The sequence below is a fragment of the Notamacropus eugenii genome, chromosome 3 (assembly GCF_028372415.1).
Source record: "Notamacropus eugenii isolate mMacEug1 chromosome 3, mMacEug1.pri_v2, whole genome shotgun sequence".
NCBI lineage: Eukaryota > Metazoa > Chordata > Mammalia > Diprotodontia > Macropodidae > Notamacropus > Notamacropus eugenii.
In genome coordinates, this window is record NC_092874.1 from 32,954,141 (window position 1) to 32,977,022 (window position 22,882).

At 38.1% G+C, this 22,882-nt stretch overlaps 1 protein-coding gene across 13 annotated transcripts in view; it reads left to right on the plus strand.

Annotated features, from left to right (window-relative positions):
- ZNF385D (zinc finger protein 385D) overlaps positions 1–22,882 on the plus strand; it is a 368,989-nt gene that overhangs the window by 341,954 nt on the left and 4,153 nt on the right. For all 13 annotated transcript variants that reach the window (XM_072651193.1, XM_072651195.1, XM_072651196.1 and 10 more), the window contains 2 exons: positions 2,362–2,598; positions 20,989–21,167. In XM_072651193.1, coding sequence (XP_072507294.1) covers positions 2,362–2,598; positions 20,989–21,167 — 416 coding nt within the window. The remainder of the gene's footprint in view (positions 1–2,361; positions 2,599–20,988; positions 21,168–22,882) is intronic.

Sequence of the window (22,882 nt, forward strand, 5' to 3'; positions counted from 1 at the left end):
AAAGATACTGGAGTGATTTGCCATTTCCTTCTCTAGCTTATTTTATAGATGAGGAAACTGAGGCCAGTATGATTATGTGATTTACCCAGAAACAGCTAGTGAGTGTCTGAAGCCACATTAGAACTCAGGAAGATGAGTCTTCCTTATTCCAGACCTGGAATTCTATCATTTTGCGACCTAGCTGTCTTTCCTCCATAGATGCAGGTGTTTTACGGCTGGAAAAAGACTGGCTAGGGGTGAGTAGTTTTATGATTTTGTTTGTATGGCTCTCCACAGATGCAGATCACAGTTCATTTTAGTAGAGACTATAATGGGTTTCTATAGCTTCTCCTCTCCTTACCTCCCTTCTCCCTAGCCCTTCCCCCCAAAATTAATTGGTAGCCAACTCGAGTGATAAGACTTTCTGAAAGTAGCTAGGCTAGTGTTTGCATGAGAATTCTATTGGAGTAATCCTGCTAGTGGACTGGTAACTGAAGCTTTACCAGATTTATCGAAACTGCCCAATCTGGAGATCTCCTGGCAAAGCCTTGAGAAGCCAGGCTCACCTCTATTTCACAATGGGACTTGGAAGGATGATCTTAGCAGAGGAATCTTAAATCATTTGGGAATGATCAGGAGATTGTCAGGCAAAGAAAAGCATGTCAAGTTACTCAACAGTTGCAGCGAGCAAACAAGGTCAAACAGGTCTTGCCTGGGAAGTTAGGCAGAGGTCATCAGAGATTTAATGTATTTCTAAAGTTAGTGGTCACCATGCTGGCCTTCATCTTCCAGAAGTGCTGCACGCTCAGGGGAAGGGAATTAAGTCTAGAAATTTTGTGTGAGAATTTTTCCTGACTAAATTTACAGCTAACATTCTCCCTACCTCCCATCTGCTCCTCCATCTTCTTCTTCCTCCTCCTCCTCCTTCATCTTCTTCTCCTTCCTCCTCCTCCTCCTCTTGTTCTTCTTCTTCTTCTTCTTCTTCTTCTTCTTTTTCTTCTTCTTCTTCTCTCACTCTCTCTCCCACCCCTTCCCACTGTCACACACATATGTATGTACACATACTGACATGCATTTACGTAACATAGACATATATGTGTGAAGCAACTTGCGTAGAATAGAAGATGGGAATTTGTCTTTAGAGTTAGTAATATCTGGGTTCAAGTCCTGCTTCTGCCACATGAACTCTGGGAAAGTCACCCAAATGCTCAATGCCCCAGGAAGTGTTTTACGACTCTGTGTTGTTGAAGAATTGTCCATCTGCATAGGCAGTGGGAGTTCCTTCTTCATGAACTTTCTGCATCAATGAAGTCATAGGTCTAATCCAAAAATATGCAGAAATTCATAGATGGAAATACATTAATATTAATAATAAGAATAGTTAACATATATATTACTATGTACCAGGCACTATGCTATGAGATATACAAATATTATCTCTTTTGAAAGTCACCATAACTCTGGGAAGTAGATACTATCATTAACCCCATTTTACAGATGAGGAAACTGAGGCAGACAGTGGTTAAGTGAGCTGCCAGGTTCACACAGCTAGTTAAATGTTTGAGACTAGATTTGAACTCAGATCTTCTTGACTCCAGACCTGGTGCTCTATCCACTGTACTATCAATGTGGATATAGAGATACATACAGACTATGTATTAATATGGCAATAAGTTGATCTTTTGAACCAGTGTTAAATAGGGACTTCTTTTCTTCTACAAGCATTTAATAGTTTTTGAACTGCTCATTTACCTAATGGGCTATGATATCTGTCTCCCATTGTTGCATGCATACACCTGGAAAAGAACCAGGGCTTGTTATTGAATTGAAAAAAACAAACAAAAGAAATATAAAAAAATAAAGTCATAGTATTGGGGAAAGGCAGGAGGGAAGGGCAGAGAGAAGCAAGATCAAAATAATCTTTAAAAAAAACTCAGGGAGATGAGTCAGGAATAATGACAAGCCCTTATTTTCTTATTGTGTTACTCTCCACTTTTTTCTTGCGTTGTTGTCAACATGTCAGGAGTACTTATCAAAAATATTATTTTTAACCATGATACAAATTAGTAAAAAAAAAAAAAAAGAATTTACCAAGCATATAGATTCACATGGAAAATTTATCATGGCTGTTATGTGTGTGATGCACATGCATGTGTATGTATGTATACACATGCAACCATGTATGCATTTGCATGTCCATGTATATGTAATACATGTATATTGTGTGTATATATGTTTATCCATCCATCCATTCATCCCCACCAAGGATCCTCTGAGTTTTATATTACTTTATGTAGCTAGAAGACTGGATTTCCAGATAAAGGTTAAAAAAAAACCCACTAATTTTTTTTTCACTTTAATTCTTGGTTATTTTGGCTGCAGACAGTACCACAGGGACACCAGCAATATCAACAACCACCGTGGAAATTCGAAAAAGCAGTGTCATGACGACAGAGATCACCACCAAAGTGGAAAAGACGCCCACCACCACCACTCCTGGCAACAATAGCACATGTCCTTCTGTGGAGACTGAGGAAGAGAAGGCCAAGAGGCTCCTGTATTGTTCACTATGCAAGGTTGCTGTCAACTCGGCCTCCCAGCTGGAGGCTCACAACAGCGGTGAGAAGTGGCGATTTCTGTTCTGTCTCAACATGTCTGCCATTAGCTTCCTCAGAATAGATTAGATCTTTTTGTGGCAGGGGGCAAAAAAGGTGGTAGGCAACTACCAATAGCAGAGTATTCATTAACCATTAAAGAATAAAAATGACAGGCAGGATATCACGTAAGGAAGGGAAGGGATGCTAATGTTCTGCAAAGCCATAGTTTGGTTATTGTTGACAATAACATTCTTGTTTTGCATCAAATTCAACTTTTGGAGGTGATGTGTCATAAAAACTTACCTTTATGTCTTACACCAACTAAATCCATTGATTTTGAGGGTATACTCAAAGGTTGCCTTCTCTTATGAATTTTTTTCCTCATAAAGTGGCCACCATCACTAAATTCTACTTCTCTCTAAACTGAGTCTACGTGGAATAGAAGAATTTATATACAAAGTCAACCTTGGTTGGTTAAGTTTCCTGGAGAATCAATGAGTTATCTGTGAATGCTAAAGTGACGTTAAACTTCATACCTTTAGACTGTCTACATCAGTGGGTTTCAATATATAAATCAGGATAGAAAGTTCATGCTTTAGTATTGTCTCTCCTCTTGCAAGCTCCCCAAAACAAAATTCCAGTGTACCTCTGTCAGTGTTAGGCAGAAAGCAATCATGTTGAATTAATTCATACTGCTATTTGGTTGACTGATAACTCCTTCAACATCTCCCAGAATCATAGAGAGGGGAGAGAACACAGAGGCCTTCCAGTCCAACCCTGTCATTTTTAGGAGATGAGAGCCCCAAGAGCCAGTGAGGTTAAGCCTCAGCATTGAGATTTTAACCCGCATTTTCTGATTCCAGAGCTAGCAATCTTTCCATTGGCAGGCATCACAAAAATGAGAGTCTTTGTTCACCCAAAAGATTCTCTAGTTGTGGCAATGTGATGCATGGAAACAAACAAATATAGGCAGTGTGGTAGAATATATCTATTTTTTTTTCAAGCATGATGATAATTATCTGGGGAAGCCGGGTATATAATGCTTGTTCATTTATTTCAGTTATGCCTGACTTTTCGTGATCCTATTTGAGGTTTTCTTGGCAGAGATATTGGAGTGGTTTGCCATTTCTTTCTCCAGCTCATTTTACAAATGAGGAAACTGAGGAAAATGGGTTTAAGTGATTTTCCCAGGGTCACACAACTAATAAGTGTTGGAAATCAGATGTGAACTCAGGATGATCAGCCTTCCTGCCTTCAGGCCCAGCATTCTATCCACTACACTACCTAGCTGCCCCATGCAGTGGACAATGCCTCAGTAAATGTCCTGAATTTAAAACCAGAAGGTCTAGACACCAAAATTTGCTTTTTCATCCATCTAACAATTCATTTCACCTCTATTGGTCTTAACTTCTTTTTCTGTAAAATGACTGAATAAGACAAAATGCCCTCTGAAGTGCCTTCTGTCTCTAAATCAAAGATCCCATAGTCTAATGAAATATTTTACTTTCATACCATTCCATGATCATCATTTAGAACTGTCCTACACTGTGACCTTGAGCAAGTTCCTTATGTCTTTGGGCCTTAGTTTTCCCATATGTAAAATGGGGGTGAGGATTAGATTAGGTGACCTCTAAATTTTCCTTTCAATCTCAACCTGTGATTTATATTTCTTCCCACTGTTTTTTTCCTATCCCATTCCAAAATAATCATATAGTATATCACCTTAGATTGTGAGAAGAAATCTTCCCAGCCACCACATTTTCTCCAATGACTTCTAAATGATAGGATTCATTGACCAAAATTACAATAAGAAAGGGATCCTCAACACTTCTGGTATAAGCCTAAGATTTAATAGGAGAACTTTATGCTGACAGAAGGGTGCCAAGCCCATCAGCATATGTCAGCTATTGACTTTGAAAATCTAATGCAGTAATTGCCCAGGGAGACCAATTCTTTTAGCCCTTATCTGCCTTCTGCATGTGAAGTTCTATTAGAATTCACTGAGAGTTCATGGGTTCAGGGGCAGAGAGGCACAGAGAAAATCTGGCCCTGAGTCAAAATCTATACTCTACAGACGCATGGTGTGTGTTCTTGTTGCACCAAAGAAACTGAATGATAAAAACTATTGGAAGTTCAATTATTTCTCAAGAAGACTGAACCATTGACTCCTCTAACATGATAACATTAATTTTAGGGAGAAGATCAATTCACCCAACCATATTCTGAGCAAATAAATGAATTGTGTTCTTCGGGCCTGAAGTTAATTTCTAAAGGAAACAAGAATCAATCTCCAATATTCCTCAGCAACATGTGATTCAGAAACAAACGAGAAAAGCAAGTTGTTTTGGCTCTGGCTTTTAAAACTGAGGGAGCTTGAGATGGGAAATGAACTTGCCATAGTGGGATGTGGATGAGAAAACTCCTATTAATGGAGTTCAGGAATTCCCCAGTAATTTATAGTCTTAGAGACATGATTAATGTACTGACAAGTTAAGTGATTTTTCTGGAATCACATAGCTAATAGGTTCCAGAGGTAAGACATAAACTCAGATCTTCCTGGACCTAAAAACATTACTCTATCTACTCCACAAGCTGCTCTGGGTGAGGGATCAGGATGTTTCAGAGCTCTGCTCAAAGATAAACTATGGACTTTGTTCCCTGGGGATCTGGGAGTAGGCAGGTAACCTCTCTAGACCCCCTTATTTTAATTTTCTTTCTTTTTTTAATTTATTTATTTTTAGATTATGACATTCATTTCCATAAAATTTTGAGGTCCAATTTTTCTCCCAATCTCTCCCTTCCCCCCACCCCATAACACCTTGCATTCTGATTACCCTTTCCCTCCATGTGCCCTCCCTTCTATCACACCCCACCCTTCCCTTATCCCCATCTTCTCTCTTTTCTTGTAGGGCAAGATAGATTTCTATACCCCATTACCTGTATTTCTTATTTCCAAGTTATATGCAATAACAATTCTAACATTTGTTTCTAATACTTTGAATTCCGACTTCTCTCCCTCCCTCCCTCCCTCCCCACCCATCCCCACTGAGAAGGCAAGCAATTCAATACAGGCTATATATGTGTCATTTTGCAAAAGACTTCTATAATAGTCATGTTGTGTAAGACTAACTATATTGCCCTCCATCCTACTCTGTCCCCCCTTTTTTCTCTCATTTGACCTTGTCTCTTCCCAAAAATGTTTACTTCTAGTTACTCCCTTCTCCCATTTGCCCTCTCTTCTATCATCCCCCTCATCCAACTTGTCCTCTTCTCCCCTACTTTCCTGTAGTGTAAGATAGATTTTCATGCCAAATTTAGTGAGCATGTTATTTCCTCCTTAAGTCATATGTGAAGAGAGTAAGCTTCAGTTTTCCCCTTTCACCTCCTTGCTTTTCTCCTCCATTGAAAAAGATTTTTCTTATCTCTTTTATGAGTGCTAATTTGCCTAATTTGCCCCATTCCATTTCTCCCTCTCTCCTCCCAATATATTCCTCTCTCACTCCTTAATAATTTTTTTATGGATATCATCCCTTCTGATTCAACTCAACCTGTGCTGTGTGTGTGTGTGTGTGTGTGTGTGTGTGTGTGTGTGTGTGTGTGTGTGTAATCCCACCAACTACCCAGATACTGAGAAAAGTTTCAGGAGTTACAAATATTTTCTTTCCACGTAGGACTGTAAATAGTTCAGCTTTAGAAAGTTCTTTATGATTTCTGTTTCCTGTTTACCTTTTCATTATTTCTCTTGATTTTTGTTTCTGAAAGTCAAATTTTCTCTTCAGTTCTGGTCTTTTTATCAAGAATGCTTGGAAGTCCTTTATATCATTGAATGACCATTTTTTCCCTTGAAGTAGTATACTCAGTTTTGCTGGGTGGGTGATTCTTGGTTTTAATCCCAGTTCCTTTGGCTTCTGGAATATCCTATTCCAAGCCCCTCAATTCCTTAATGTAGAAGCTGCCAGATCCTGTGTTATCCTGATTGTATTTCCACAACACTTGAATTATTTCTTTCTAGCCGCTTGCAATATTTTCTCCTTGACCTGGGAACTCTGAAGTTTGGCCACAATATTCCTAGGAGTTTCTCTTTTCAGGTCTCTTACAGGAGATGATCAATTGATTCTTTTAATATTTGTTTTGCTTTCTGGTTCTAGAATATCAGGGAAGTTTTCCTTGATAATTTCATGGAAGATGAAATGGAAGATGGGCTCTTTCTTTGATCATGGCTTTCAGGTAGTCCCATAATTTTTAAAATGTCTCTCCTGGATCTATTTTCCAGGTGACTTGTTTTTCCAATGAGATAGTTCACATTATCTTCTATTTTTTTTTTCATTTTTTTGGTTTTGGTAATTTCTTGGTTTATCATATAGTCATTAGCTTTCCTCAACTCCATTCCCACTTTTAAAGAACTATTTTCTTCAGTGAGTTTTTGAACCTCCTTTTCCATTTGGCTGATTCTGCTTTTTAAAGCCTTGTTCTCCTCATTGGTTTTTTGGACCTCTTTTTCCAACTGAGTTAGCCTATTTTTAAAAGTGTTATTTTCTTCAACATTTTTTGGATCTCCTTTAGCAAGCTGTTGACTCACTTTTCAAGCTTTTCCATGGCCTGAGCCTATTGCATCTTCATTTTGGAGGTACTGAATGCAGAAGGCTCAACTCCCTCTGACAGTATTCATTGTTCTTCCTCTTCTGAAAGGATGGAAAGAAATATTTGTTCACCAAGAAAGTAACCTTCTATGGTCTTATTTTTTCCCCTTTTTGGGGGCATTTTCCCAGCCAGTTACTTGACTTCTGAATTCTTTGTCAAGAGGAGGATCCTAGTGCTCCTCCTCACCCCAGAACCCTGCTCAGAGCTGATATTCAGATTAGCTGCTCAATTCCCCCAGGAACTTTAGGCAGAATGCTTCACAGATGGAGGCTGCCACTTCCTGGGGCCAGTGTTGAGGGAGATCCTGCTCCCCTCCCATCCAGTTGAGATAGCCCTCTCACTCACCTTTAAAGCTTTCTTTGGCACTTGTGAGTTGGGGTATATGAGACCCTCCTTGCTGGGGATTCTGCCCTGGAGGCCTGATCTGCTCCTGTTCCTCCCAGTGTCATGCAACCAGGGCTGGGTTCTGCTCTGCTCAGCATCCCATGGGATAGACCTTTCCTATCTGCCTTCCAGGTTAACTTTGGCTGGAATTCTCTTTCACTCTGTCATTCTGTGGCTTCTGCTACTCTAGAATTTGTTGAGATTTATTTTTTACAGGTATTTTATGGGCTGTAGGGGAAGAGCTAGTGTATGTGCATCTTTCTACTCTACCATCTTGGCTCAGCCCCTGACCTCCTTATCTTTAAAAAAAAGGTCAACCCATGAATGAACAAGCATTAATAAGTACCAATATATGCCATGCATCATGCTGGACATTAGGGATACAAGCTAAAAGTTGAAACAGTTCCTGCCCTCAAAGAGCTTATCTTCAACTGGAAAAATAATATGTCTTTGACTTACTTCCAAAGGTTTTTAGGAGTGAATGAAAGTTCCTATTCATATTGTTGTCAAAGCAATAACAGTCTATTAGACCTACTCTTGTTTCATAGATTCTGTATGTTTAGATGATATTTCTTTTGAAGGAAAATCTCATCAATTCACTTGGAACTTATTATAGATATATATATATATATATATATATATATATATATATATATATATATATATATATATATATATATATATATATATATATATATCTCAAAATAATAACTTGGAACCTGTCTTAACTTGGGCAAAATCTTGGTTGAAATAGCTTTGCCATGCTATCTGTGAAGAAGGCTTTGCTAAGCAAATTAATGGAATAAGCAAAAAGTCTGGATAACTAGAAAGAGCAGAGAATAAACTGGTTTTGAGGGTTTAAGAGTCTCTTTTTATTTGTCAATAGACATAGAGTCAATAAGGCCCAAGTTCAAATCTTGCCTTACAGAGACATCCTGGGCAAGTTACTCAACCTCTTTCAATCTCAGTTTCTCCTTTTAGCAAAATGGCAATAATAATAACACCTACATCCAGGGTTGTTGTGAGGATCAAATGCAATAATATATGGAAAATGCTTTGTAAATCTTTAAGTGTTATAAAAATATTTGCCATTGCACAGTAATTAGAAATAATTTTAAACTGTTTTTTAAAGGAATCTCTTCCCCCCAACTTTTCTCCGAAAAATATGTCTTCCCCCCATACCCAGAAGACATTTCCTTTTTTTCTCTAGAGGTTGAAATTTTTCTCTACTTTTAAGCCTCCCCCCAACAATACAACTTATTCCAATCTCTTGATTGACAGTGATCTTTCCCTCCTTCCATTCTTCTTGTGGACCTCTGCTTTCCCATAGACCATTCCATTTTGCATCATGCTTACCTATCCATATATTATCTCTCCTATTAGATGATAATTTTTTAAGAGCTGGGATTATCATTTTCCATGAGTGCACAGGGCACTTAGTCCAGTTCCAGGCACACAGTAGGCAATTAATAAATACTACTTGACTGTTGCTTAATAAATAGTTGTAGAAATTAAAAATGCATGTTATTAAACATGCAAGGAATTCTCCGAAGTGTACCTAACCAATTAATAAACATTCATTAAATACCTATTCTATGTCAGGTACTGTTGTAGGGTATGGAGATACAAAGACTAAAGAAAATATTTCCTGCTTACATTCTGCAAGAGAACAAAATAATATATACATCTATAAACAAACACATACAAGATGCACACAAAGACAAAACATTTAACCTTTGTTGAAAAAGACACTAGAAGCTGAGGAAATCATGAAAGGATGGGGCTTGAACTGAGTCTTGAAAGGAGCCAGGGTTTCCAACAGGCACCATGAAGGAGAGAAAGTATTCCAGCATGGGAGACAAGCACCACAGCATACCAAGAGGGGAGATGGAGTATCGTGTGGGGGGATGGGGAAGAGAGAGCCCTTATGACTAGAATGGGTTAAGTGGAATCATGCTACCCTAGTATGGTAGTGACAGAGTTAGCCTGACTTCTGCTACCTGGTAACAATAGAGCATGTAGATTGGGAGGGAGAAACAAACAAACAAAAAAATCCTGTCCCTCCCATTTTTAATGGCCTCATCTCCTGACTCTCCAGCTTACTTTTACCTTACTTTGTGAAACCCTTCCTATTCTGTTTTTCCCTATCAGAATATAAACTCCTTGAGGATGGGAACTGCTTTTCCTTTTCTTTATATTTGTATTTCCAGTGTGTGGTGAAGTTCCTGACATATCATAAGAATTTAATAAATTCTTTATCTAATATATAATCTAATATAATATCTAATATATAATGTAATCTCCACTTCACATTGACTAGCTATTTTGTTTTAGGCAACATTCTGAAACACCAGTTTGTCATGAGCACTTTAACATCTTTTCTGCTTAAGTTACATTATTACTGTTGTAATAATAAGTATTTTAAGAATATTGCAATAATCACATTATTAATGTTATAATTATGCTACAATAATAAGTAGTTTATTCATCACACAGTTCACATTGATAAGACACTTTTAGGTTTGCAAAGCAATTTCCTCCCTTCAAGGCAGGCAGTAGAAATGTTATTATCTCCTTTCTATAGATGAGGAAATGGAGGTATAACTGGCTAAGTAACTTGCCTATAGTCATGCCCTAGAGCAGGGGGCAGGAAACCTGTGGCCTTGAGGCCACACATATCTTTCTAGGTTCTTGGGTGCAGCCTTTTCACTGAGTTCAAGTTTTACAGAACAAATCCTTTCATTTTTCTGTGAAGTTTGAGGACCTATAGGACACGTGGGACCTAGAGTCCACAGGTTCCCCATCCCCGATCTAGATCCTCACGGCCTCTTGTGGAACACAGCAGTTGGTTCCAACTTGTGAGCTAAGAAATTATCTGCTATTTCTAGAGTTAAATCATGTACCCGCCTTCATTCACCTCCTGGGCATGTTAATAAGAAGCACTCTAATTCCAAGACATTGATTTTAGCTCATACTTGTAGAGATACAAGGTGTTAGATTTGGAGATATAGGCTCAGAATTTGAATTCTGACTCTTCTATTTCCAATCAGTGAGACAGTGAGTCATCTATTTAACCTAGCTGGGCCATAGATTCCTCATTTATATAATGGGAAGCATTGGAATGGAGGTTCTTTATGGTTTTCTCTTCAGTGATAAAGTAGATTAAGCATTGCTGAACCTAAAGTCAAGAAGATGTTAGGTCTGACACAGACTCAGATACTCACTGAGGAATCATTGAACCTCTATCTGCCTCTATTTCCTCATCTACCACCCCGAATAATATTTGTAAAGCACTATATAAAGTTGCTATCATTATCTTCATGATCACTGCTTTTGCTGTTATTCGTAGTGTGGGATAGTGGTTAGAACACTAGGTTTGGAAGTCAGATAGAAGTGGATTCCAATCCCACTGTCCATACCAAGCCTCTGAATATCTCAAATAAATTCTTAGGACCTAAAAAATTCAATTTGATAAGCACTTAAGTGCCTATTACATAGGCCCTGAGGCTACACCAACCAAATTGAAACAATTGCCATAAAAGAGTTTATAAATCAACTTTTACTCAGGCAGAGATAGGTTATGATCATCCGCAACAAAAGGACTTTTCATGCCTGGATTTTCCCCTTGATGCTCACATCCCAGTTCCTTTACCATTGTATGTGTGTGATTTCTCTATTCCACTGAGACAGAACTTCTGTCATGTACACAAAGAAGGAATAAAGACATATTTCTAAAGGATAAAGCAGAGACAAATGGAAGATCATCAGTGGGCCTCTACGCTAGACAATAGAAAAAGTTCAGAGCCCTCTCATCGGTAGAGCAGAGCAACACTGGCCAGTCATGGTTTATCTTTGTCCCTGTGTCATTGGCAGAGATAGTCACAGTTGTCACTCTGATTGATTACCTTCCAGAAAGCTGGTAGCTCATCACTTTTGCACAGTATTTAGGTAGAAAATACCTCGTAACATTTTTCTGAAGCATGGGTTTTCAACTCTTTTACAATGGATGCAATGGATAGGAAGGCAGTGGAGGTCAGTTACTTCAGTGGTCTCCCTTTGTCTTCTCCACTCTTTTGATAAATACTCCTTCAATGCCTTAGTATGTCCTTGGAATCTGTCTCTGTGTTTCCTTTTTAGAGATAATCAGTTTGGGGGATTAGATATCGGAGTGATTTGGAGTCGGTTAACTTCATTGTGTGTCACACTCTGAACAGGGATGAGTTATGGCACATTATTTCTCTTACTTAGTGTTTGTATTTCTGTCATGTTGTGATAGATGGGGTCATCTCTGTGTACTTTCAGAGACAGAGCATGTTTCCTTCTTGAGGTCAGAGTAACTGCTTTGTGCCTCCTCCTCTTTCCCTTGGCCAGTGAGAGAGGAAATTAGTATTTAGTCAGGAATGTTGACAGAAAACCTAGAAACCCATTATGCATAGGGAGGTATTCCTGATTCCCAGGCCAGCAGTATATACATTATGTCACCCAGCTGTCCCTGGATGGGAAAGTGAGAAAAGAGCCCAACTCAGGCATCTAATTCCAATAAAGTCAGGGATCAGAGATTGTAGCAGGGGATCTCTATCTAGAAAAACAAGTAGATACAGGCCAGGGAGGGTGAGGTGACTTCATGCTCTGAGTGATCAAACTTTGATGATCAAGAAAAATGGAGAAAATTATGAAAAGTGAAAGGCTTAGAGCCAAGCAACATCATCCTTATCAGTAACACTTATATAACTCCTACTATGTGCCAGGCACTGTGCTTCCAATTATTACCTCATTTGATCCCCACTGCAACCTGGGAGGTGGGTGCTATTATAGTTTTATTATACTTTTTTTTTTTTTTACTAAAGTCATGTTATATTATAGTATTGTTGCATTATTATCGTAGTAAATTTTATAATTGAGGAAACTGATGTGCCTAGCGTTGTGCAGCTAGTAAATATCTGAGGCTTGATGATTTCTGTTCCTCCTGATTCTAGGCCCAGGGATGGATCCACCATACCAAGCCCCTCTGGAACTCTATTAAGAAGTCACTAGATCCAAAGGAAGCTGATTTAGTTTTACAGGGTTCAAGGTCAAATCATAGACTTTAGAGTTTGAATCAATTTTTGAATTTCTTTCCTCCTTGTCGTTAGCATATCAGTGGAAATGTTCAATCTACATTACAGACATTGTAGGTTAGATGTCTGGAAGTTGAAGAATATTTTCCCTTAAAAATATTGGTTTGAAAAAGGTGATCAATTTCTGTGATCAAATCACCAAGGCCACAGTACAACTGGACTACAGTACTAATTTTCTTAACTGTAAAATGGCTGAGGAAATGAACTCAAAGACCTCTGCCATCTATGATCTCACTGGTCTATGCACAGTACTTGACTCTTTCCATTTTCTTTTCTTAGATTTTTCTTTTCCTAGTGTCTGCCAATCATCTTCTTCTCACTAAGGAAATAGCCAATTACGGTACATCAGATATCATCTTTGTACGTCTTCATCTCTCCTCTGGTGAACTGGTTAATGAGAGCAGAGAGAATCTGCATTCTCGGCTCATCTCAGACACTGCCATCCATTCCCTGATACTCATTGCTTCTTAATTTGCTACCAGAGACACTTCTTTTATCTTTTAGTCCCATAATTGTCGGATAGCAATGTTCTGGATACTTAAGAATGACATCAGGTTGATCTGTGGATCATCAAAATTAGTCTATATATGGGGAGAAAGTATTCAAAGAAGTGACATGGACAGAAAGTGTTTTAAGATTTTATTTTATTTTTTAATTTGTTTATTTTTTATTTAACTTTTATCATTCATTTTCACAAAATTTTGGGTTCCAAATTTTCTCCCCTTTTGTCCCCTCCCCCCACCCCAAAACATTGAGCATTCTAATTGCCCCTATCACCAATCTGCCCTCTCTTCTATCATCCCTCTCTGCCCTTGTCTCCATCTTCTCTTTTGTCCTGTAGGGCCAAATAACTTTCTATACCCCTTTACCTGTATTTCTTGTTTCCTACTAGCAAGGACAGTGCTCGACAGTGGTTCCTAAAACTTTGAGTTCCAACTTCTCTTCCTCCCTCGCTCCCCACCCCTTCCCTTTGGAAGGCAAGCAATTCAATATAGGCCATATCTGTGTAGTTTTGCAAATGACTTCCATAATAGTCATGTTGTATAAGACTAACTGTATTTCCCTCCATCCTATCCTGTCCCCCTTTACTTCTATTCTCTCTTTTGATCCTGTCCCTCCCCATAAGTGTTGACCTCAAATTGTTCCCTCCTCCCCATGCCCTCCCTTCCATCATCCCCCCCCACCCTGCTTATCCCTTTATCCCCCACTTTCCTGTATTGTAAGATAGGTTTTCATACCAAAATGAGTGTGCATTTTATTCCTTCCTTTAGTGGAATGTGATGAGAGTAAACTTCATGTTTTTCTCTCACCTCCCCTCTTTATCCCTCCACTAATAAGTCATTTGCTTGCCTCTTTTATGAGAGATAATTTGCCCCATTCCATTACTCCCCTTCTCCTCCCAATATATTTCTCTCTCACTGCTTAATTTCATTTTTTAAGATATGATCCCATCCTCTTCAATTCACTCTGTGCACTCTGTCTCTATGTGTGTGTGTGTGTGTGTGTGTGTGTGTGTGTGTGTGCATGTGTGTGTGTAATCCCACCCAGTACCCAGATACTGAAAAGTTTCAAGAGTTACAAATATTGTCTTTCCATGTAGGAATGTAAACAGTTCAACTTTAGTAAGTCCCTTATGACTTCTCTTTGCTGTTTACCTTTTCATGCTTCTCTTCATTCTTCTGTTTGAAAGTCAAATTTTCTTTTCAGCTCTGGTCTTTTCATCAAGAATGCTTGAAAGTCCTCTATTTCATTTAAAGACCAGTTTTTCCCCTGAAGCATTATACTCAGTTTTGCTGGGTAGGTGATTCTTGGTTTTAGTCCTAGTTCCTTTGACTTTTGGAGTATGATATTCCATGCCCTTCGATCCCTTAATGTAGAAGCTGCTAGATCTTGTGTTATCCTGATTGTATTCCCACAATACTTGAATTGTTTCTTTCTAGCTGCTTGCAATATTTTCTCCTTGACCTGGGAACTCTGGGCCACAATGTTCCTAGGAGTTTGTCTTTTTGGATCTCCTTCAGGTGGTGATCTGTGGATTCCTTGAATACTTATTTTGCCCTCTGGTTCTAAAATCTCAAGGCAGTTTTCCTTAATAATTTCATGAAAGATGATGTCTAGGCTCTTTTTTTGATCATGGCTTTCAGGTAGTCCCATAATTTTTAAATTGTCTCTCCTGGATCTATTTTCCAGATCAGTTGTTTTTCCAATGAGATATTTCACATTATCTTGCATTTTTTCATTCTTTTGGTTTTGTTTTGTGATTTCTTGGTTTCTCATAAAGTCATTGGCCTCCATCTGTTCCATTCTAGTTTTGAAAGAACTATTTTGTTCAGTGAGCTTTTGAACCTCCTTTTCCATTTGGCTAATTCTGCTTTTGAAAGCATTCTTCTCCTCATTGGCTTTTTGAACCTCTTTTGCCAGTTGAGTTAGCCTATTTTTCAAGGTGTTATTTTCTTCAGCATTTTTTTGGGTTTCCTTTAGCAGGGTGTTGACCTGCTTTTCATGCTTTACCTGCATCTCTCTCATTTCTCTTCCCAGTTTTTTCTCCACCTCTCTAACTTGATTTTCAAAATCCTTTTTGAGCTCTTCCATGGCCTGAGCCCATCGGGTGGGCTGGGATACAGAAGCCTTGACTTCTGTGTCTTTCCCTGATGGTAAGCATTGTTCTTCCTCATCAGAAAGGAAGGGAGGAAATATCTGTTCACCCAGAAAGTAACCTTCTATAGTTTTATTTTTTTTCCCTTTTCTGGGCATTTTCCCAGCCAGTGACTTGACTTCAGAGTTTTCTTTCCACCCCCACCTCGCTTCCAGATCTGCCCAGCCAGCCCTTGGGGTCTGAGATTCAAATGCTGCTTCCCAGCCTCAGGGCTTTGGGTGGTGGCGGGGCTGCTATTCAGTGTGAGATTAAGTTCAGGTGCTCAGGTGAGGGCAGGGCTGCCTCACAGGCTCAGTTCCCTCAGGGGATTTATGTGGAGACCTTCAACAATGGATCTGAGCTCCTGCCTTCTTGGGGAGTCCTGGTCTGCTCCTGCCTCCGCTGCTGCCTCCTGAGGGGGCCTGAGTTATGGGGGTACCCCACTCCCTTCTCAGCAGGCCAAGAAGACCCTCTCACCAACCTTTGGGGCCCATGGGTGGAGGGATCCATGCAGCTGCTGGAGATTCCATCCCTGAAGCCCGCTCAGATCCACTCCTTTTGGTGCTGCACGGCCAAGGCAGGGCTGGGCTCGGCTCTGGTTCGGGCATGATGGACTTTTCGCGTCAGGTTTTCAGGTCCCTCTGGAACAGAAATGTCCTCCGTTCCGTTGTTCTGTGGCTTCTGCTGCTCCAGAATTTGTTGGAAGTTCTTTTTTACAGATATTTTATGGGCTGTGGGTTTGGAGCTAGCGTACGTGTGTCTTTCTACTCTGCCACCTTGGCTCTGCCCCCATGTGTTTTAAGATTTTAGAGGAAACAGAGGTCAGTGAATCTTCCAGGGTGAGATATGATTTCAGTTGGGGTTTGATTAATGCTTCTGATACCCATTGAGTCTACAAACTGAGGAGAATTTTATTTTCTCAGAACACATGGTATGAATTCAGCACCATATATTGAGTAAGACCTTTCCAGTGTGCTATTTATAGAAAAAGTGCTTTTGCTGCTCTTTATTTAAAGTTAAGTAGGCTGAAATTGTACTAAATAAGCAATTAGAATAGAGGTTTGGGGAATGGCAGGAGTTTTGTAAGGGCTTATTTGAATACATTAAAATATCAGTTAGCCAGGACTCAAGTGTCTGGAACCATTAGGAAACTGCCTCCTCCCCTTAAAAGGTCACAAATAGAAATAAAAAAGCAAGGCCACCTAGAAGATCCAAGATTTCATCCTCAGGAATTGCCTAATGGAAGACAAAAGGCAGAAGCTTTAAAGGGTTCCTCTATAAGTCTACATGGGTAAAACCCACCTAGTATGAGGTATAAAGCTGGGTATTTCGCACCTTTTTACAGAGTTTTAGGAAAAAAGGTTTGAATTCCACTCCTATGCCAATGGATAAAGGAGAAACCACATTGAATTAAGCCAGGGAAGGAGCCTTTGCCATAACACGATCTCAAGGGAATTCAGAAAATAAACAAACAAACATATAAATAAACTATGTAGAAAAGTATCATTCAAGTGAATTTAACCTGAAACATATGATCAAGGGAAATATAACCCCTTGTCTCCCTAAGGTAGCCAAAAATATGAGTTCCCTAGGTTTTTGGTTTTGTTGTTGTTGTTTGTTTATTTGTTTTGTTTGTTCTTGTTTGTTTTGGTTTTGGAAGGGAGAGAGGAAGTTCAGTAAGGTAGCATAGATCTAGATGATTTCCTCTAGAGAAAATGGCCTTTTTGTTATGTAACATTTTTGCAGCTCTCAACATAAATGCCAGTAATTGTCAGAATCAGAAAATCCAATTTTTCAGACATGTTGAGTTTTGCTGTGTAATTATTATGAAGGTTCAAATTTCTCATAGTGTTTATTTAAATACTCTTTATTGACAGCCTTCTTTCTAAATGATGAAGCAGAGATCTAGTTTTCTTTTTTATAGCCAATACCTTACATATCAGAATGATTCAGAATATTTTCCAATGGAAAAAAGAGGCCAACTATAAGAACAATATTAATTTTGATGTTGCATTATCCCAGTAGAATGCCAATAAGCTCTTTGAAGGTGGGGACTGTTCTTTTGTTTGTCTGTTTACGTATTCCCTGAGTCCCCAGTTGTCAAAGTCATTGACAATCAATATCTCTTGAATGGATAAATATTGAAGGCAAGTTTGGCTCATAGGAAGGAAAATTAATAAAAGAATTCTCCTTTTATTAATCTTTTTTATCATTCCTAAAAGGGAAAATGAAATGACTGTCCCAGTCTATGATTTCTACTCTGGGGAGGAAAGAAAAAAATTGATAATTGAGCTACTTAGATGCTATTATCCAAGGGTTGATGGCATGAGATTTGTTTTCTATTTAATATAGTTGATCCAAAGCACAGGTTAACTGAGATTTTTCTCTGTTAGAATTGTTTCCTAGGAAATTAGAACAAATGGAAAACATGTTAATTTCCTACTAAGAGACACCCTCGTTTTACCCATTTCATACATTCACATAAACTCACATAAACATAAATCTGCACTTACATTTTGCTTTATTTTGGCTCTGTGACATAATTGTGCTTTTAGAAATTATAATCACTACCATAATCTTACGTTTGTATAGTGTTTGAAAGTTTGCAAAGTGCTTTACAAAGATTATTCATTTTGTATTCACAAGAACCTTCTGAGTTAGCACTTCTATTATCCCATTTCATAGATGAGGAAGCAGAAGCAAACAAAGGGTAACATGCCAAGGGTTGCACAAGAAGTGTCTGAGACAAGATTTAAACTCAAGGCTTCTTGAATCCATATCCATTTCTCTTCCTTGCTGCCTCTTATAAAATAAGAGTATGAAATTTACAAAAGACATAGCCAGGAAAGATAGCTAACATGTTGCCTAGGAGTTAAGATTTTAAAAAAAAGTCCTTATTGGGCCAGGACATTGGACTTAATTTTAGAAAATGAAATTTATTGAGGATAATGTCAAGTTTTATATTTGGATACAAAAAAATCACCTTCACAAGTACAAGATAGAGAAGAAATTAGTAATTTGCCTGACAATAAATCCTTAGAATGGAAGGAGTGTTGGTGGACCAACAGGGATGCTACAGGTAAGGAATTTAACACAGTCACATTGTATCAAGAGACTTGATGTTTAGGACAAGGCAGGCAACAGCCTCACTGCACTCTGCCCTAGTACAATCACATATAGAGAATGATGTTTGGTACTAAGCACCACATTTTAGAACAGATAATCAGTACCCAGAGAGAAATGAATAGGATATGGACAGTCCTCCACATCATTGCCTTTAATCAGTGGAAGAATCTTGGCTTCTTTAGCCTAGAGAAGAAAAGATGGTGGGAAACATGGTGATTGTCTTCAAGTGTTTCAGGAATTATCGTGTGGAAGAAGAATTTGATTTGTTCTACTTGTCACCAGAGGTCAGAGCTAAGAATAAAGGACAGGAATTACAAAGAGGGAGATTAGATTTGATGTAAGGAAAAAGCAACAGTTTCGGAATAATTAAATCTATCCTAAACAGAATGAATGTCTGGAGGAAGTAGTGAATTTCCCAGTCAAATTCGATTCAGTGAAATCTACTGGGAAAATCTGGACAATCACTCATGTGTTGTTGTGGGTATTCATTTTCATCTGTGGATTAGACTAGATGGCCATCTAGGTTCCTTGCATCCATCTTTGCTTCTGGGATTCATGGAGAGCTATGGTTTTGACATGGCATAGTTGTTGATAGATATATGGATAGAGAGATAGATAGATAGATAGATAGATAGATAGATAGATAGATAGATAGATAGATAGATAGATTAAGACAGAGACAGGTAAATACATAAATACATACATACACACATATAGGGATAGTAGAGATAGCTAGACATTTAGAGAGATAGAATCAGATGTAGATATATCTATATTTATCTCTCTATCTTTTTTTTTAAAGGAGAGACTTCTGATTTCATTGGTATAGCAAGTCTCCAGTCAGGAAACTCTCTTTACCAGTGCAAATTGGACTGTCTTCTGTAATGTGTGTAGCCTTAAAGTATTTCTTGAAGTACTGAGAAATTAAATGACTCATCCAGAGTAGACTGTATGTGTCAGTGGCAAAATTTGAACCTAGGGTCTTCGTGACTCTAAAGCCAATATTGTGTCCACTAGACCATGCTACCTCTTTAGAGTTAAGTAAATGGCAAAATTATAAGGTCTATTATCACTTAAAACTATGAAATGCATGCCTATCTTTATTTAATCAGGGAAAGGTTCATTCTGAACAGCTTTTGTCTTTGGTACATATTGTGTGCTGACATATTGTTACCCTAGAGAAACATTTGCACATCATCACAAATCAAAGAATGTAGTTAAGATTCTTATGTAGCTATTGGCTTTTGACTAACCAATCAAAAGTAATGGTACTGTGCAGGAAAACGCACTAGAGGAAAGGCAAATTGGAAAGTAAGATCAAAATAAAGTCAAACCTAAGAAAAGGCTCTTTCTACTAGAATGGGCAATTCCACTTTAGGAAGGTACCAGTAGTAGAAGGACACTAGCTGATACAGTGAAGGGTTGCCAAAGTGTGATGAAGTAAAAATCCATATTGAGTCAATGCTAAAAGTTGGCTTAGATCTGTGATTTCTTCTTATTGCCTTGACCCTGTAGCTATTACAAAGTTGGATCTCATCTTCCCAACTCTGGGAATTCCTCTTCGAATTTTATCCATTCCCTCTCAAAAAATCTTCCACAGAAAATTTCTCCTAGAACTAATAGCTAACATTTTCCATCATCAAGGGAAAGAAAAAAATGTTTAATGGTGCAAAATTAAGAAAACTTGTGAAAAAATGAGAAATCAAACTGAAAATTGAAGTGGTAGAATAAATATTATTTTTATCTGTGGATTTATAATGATTAAATACTTCACATCCAAGAAAGGAATTAAAAAGCTACTATTGCTTTCTTCAAAGAAAACAGTTGCCTGGCTCTGTAACCTATTGTGGAGACTATTATAGTGTGTATACCCTTCCCTCACCATCTGGTTCCAATGATTTGATGTTAGAAGATAGTATCTCATCTGGGTGGATGTTATTTTCCTATTTAGGCTACCTAGAAAGAACCTTTGGGTACACTGAGCTTCTTTCTTTTTTCTTTGCACTTATTCTATATAAGATCATAAATGCATATTCAATCTGAGTTTGGGGAACTATTTTATTTCATATGATAACCTTTCAGTTATGTACTTCATTTAGACCTATTCCAAAAAAGTAGAAATCTAGAAATTTTCTAGGATTACATTAAGGACAGAGTTTCTCTTTCTTTTTAAATACCTGCCAACCAGCAGGAGACATAAAGAAATAAGACATGAGGAAATAAAGTCATAACCATTTACTTTAACACACATTGATTAAGTCAGGTTTATCTTATATGTGTGTGTGTGTGTGTGTGTGTGTGTTTGTGTGTTTGTGTGTGTTAGGGATAGAGAGAGTCCATTAGGATTCCAAAATTCCCATATATTCCAATGATCACCCATGGAACATGAAACACCTCTAATGGTTATTTTTTACAGAGATAGGAGGAAGGACCTGACTAGTTGCAATATTTATTTTTTTCCTCTCTGATCCCATTTCTGTCTTTCATTTCTTTTAAATATATATTTCAGGTACTAAGCACAAAACCATGCTGGAAGCCCGAAATGGGAGTGGGACGATCAAGGCATTTCCTCGAGCAGGAGTAAAAGGCAAAGGTCCAATCAACAAGGGAAACACGGGCCTGCAAAACAAGACATTTCACTGTGAAATCTGTGATGTGCATGTAAATTCAGAGACACAACTTAAACAGGTGAGTGGCTCCAATCTGAGAGCAAGAACTTTTGGTCTCCTCATGTGGAATGGGAAAATAGCTTATTCCTTTGACCTCTAAGTATTTGTTGAGCATTTGCATGTGTGTTTCAGCCTGATTCTCTGAGAAAGAAATGTAGTGCTCTTCTGGGGCTCACAGATGTTCAATCTGATGTGGGAAAGCCACTCTATGTGGCTGGGCTGCTGGGCTGGTAAACTTTTGAGGTCAGATTTACCAGCCAACTAAATAAGATTTTACTTAAAGTGTAAACTTGCCCATTCATTGTTAAATTCTCCACTTGGGATACTGATCAATCAATCCATCAGCTCTGCATCAAGTGCTATACTAGCAACATAGGGGACAGTTAAAAAACGAAAATGCTTGGTTTAATGAGTTTACATTTGTAGCAACTGTTCTTATGGCATTTTTCAAGAATACTAAATAAAAATTAAAAAAATTCTTTTAAAATATACCAGTGATATAACTGAAGAACACAACCTTTCCATTATGGTCAATTTTACAGGCTTCTGAACAGTATTTTTCTCAGAGATCCTATTCACTGACTTTTTAGGTCCGATTTTTTAGGTTGATACTGAATTGTACGGACAGAGGGATAAACATTAGTATGAAAATAAATTTATCTCTGCCTGACATATGACTTTATTTACCCATAAAGCTTCCCCAAGAATTTTCTTTCTCTTACAGGCCACCTTCCATAAAAAGGGATTTGTATCATAGAAAAGTAATGACATCTATTGATTTTTATAACTAATACCCAAATAGATGTAACCCTTAAAATGCACATGCGCATTTTAATTCTTTTCCCTAGATCATATTTTTGATGAGGGCAGAGGGCATTTAAGCACATGCCTTCTGATTCTCTGATACCTTAATAAAATAACTAAATCAAAATTCCAAGTGTTTTTAAGCATACACTTTATTGAAGGGAATATATTGGATATTGACTACAACAAAATGAATAAAAGTCCCTCACTCAAGGTTCCTACATTCAAATAATGAATATAAGTAACACACAAAGAAACTTTAATATTAATGATAGGTAGGCAAGACAAATTGCACAAGACTGTGGGAGGTGATGGGGAAATAAAGACAGCAAAAATTGATTATTCTTTCTAGAATGGTAAGGAGCTGAAAAGGCATTGGTTGGAATTACTTAGGAGATTAGTGTGATTGGTGGAAGATTAAGAGGGTAGAAAATTCAAGGGTGGGGAAGACACATTATGCAATCACTGGCCATAGGGTCAATATTGTGGAAGGAAAGAAGCAAGGCCAGAATAACATGGATGGAGTGGAATTCTAGAAATTTGAGAAAATGAAGGTTACAAAGTGCAAACCAATTTGAGAAGCTTGAGTGAGATAAAAGGAAGGTTAGGACATTACAATTAGAGAGGAGAAATTTTTGACTTCAAGATTTTGTGTATTGAATAAATTTGGGTTAAGGAAGGACCTGTAGTATTTGAAACCAAGAAATATGGTAGAAAAGAGACAACATAAATTTTAGAGGTGGAAGACTCGAGTTTGAGTGAAAACTTGATAACTTCATAAGGATTAGGCATATCACCACACCTCTCTCAAGCTCAGTTTCCACATAATTTGGAGACCTAACTAGAAAATGTCCAAGTTCCCCTATAACTTTAAACCCTAGGAATGATAGTTCCATGAGAGCTGTAGGAGTTAAGGAGTTCAAGTAAACT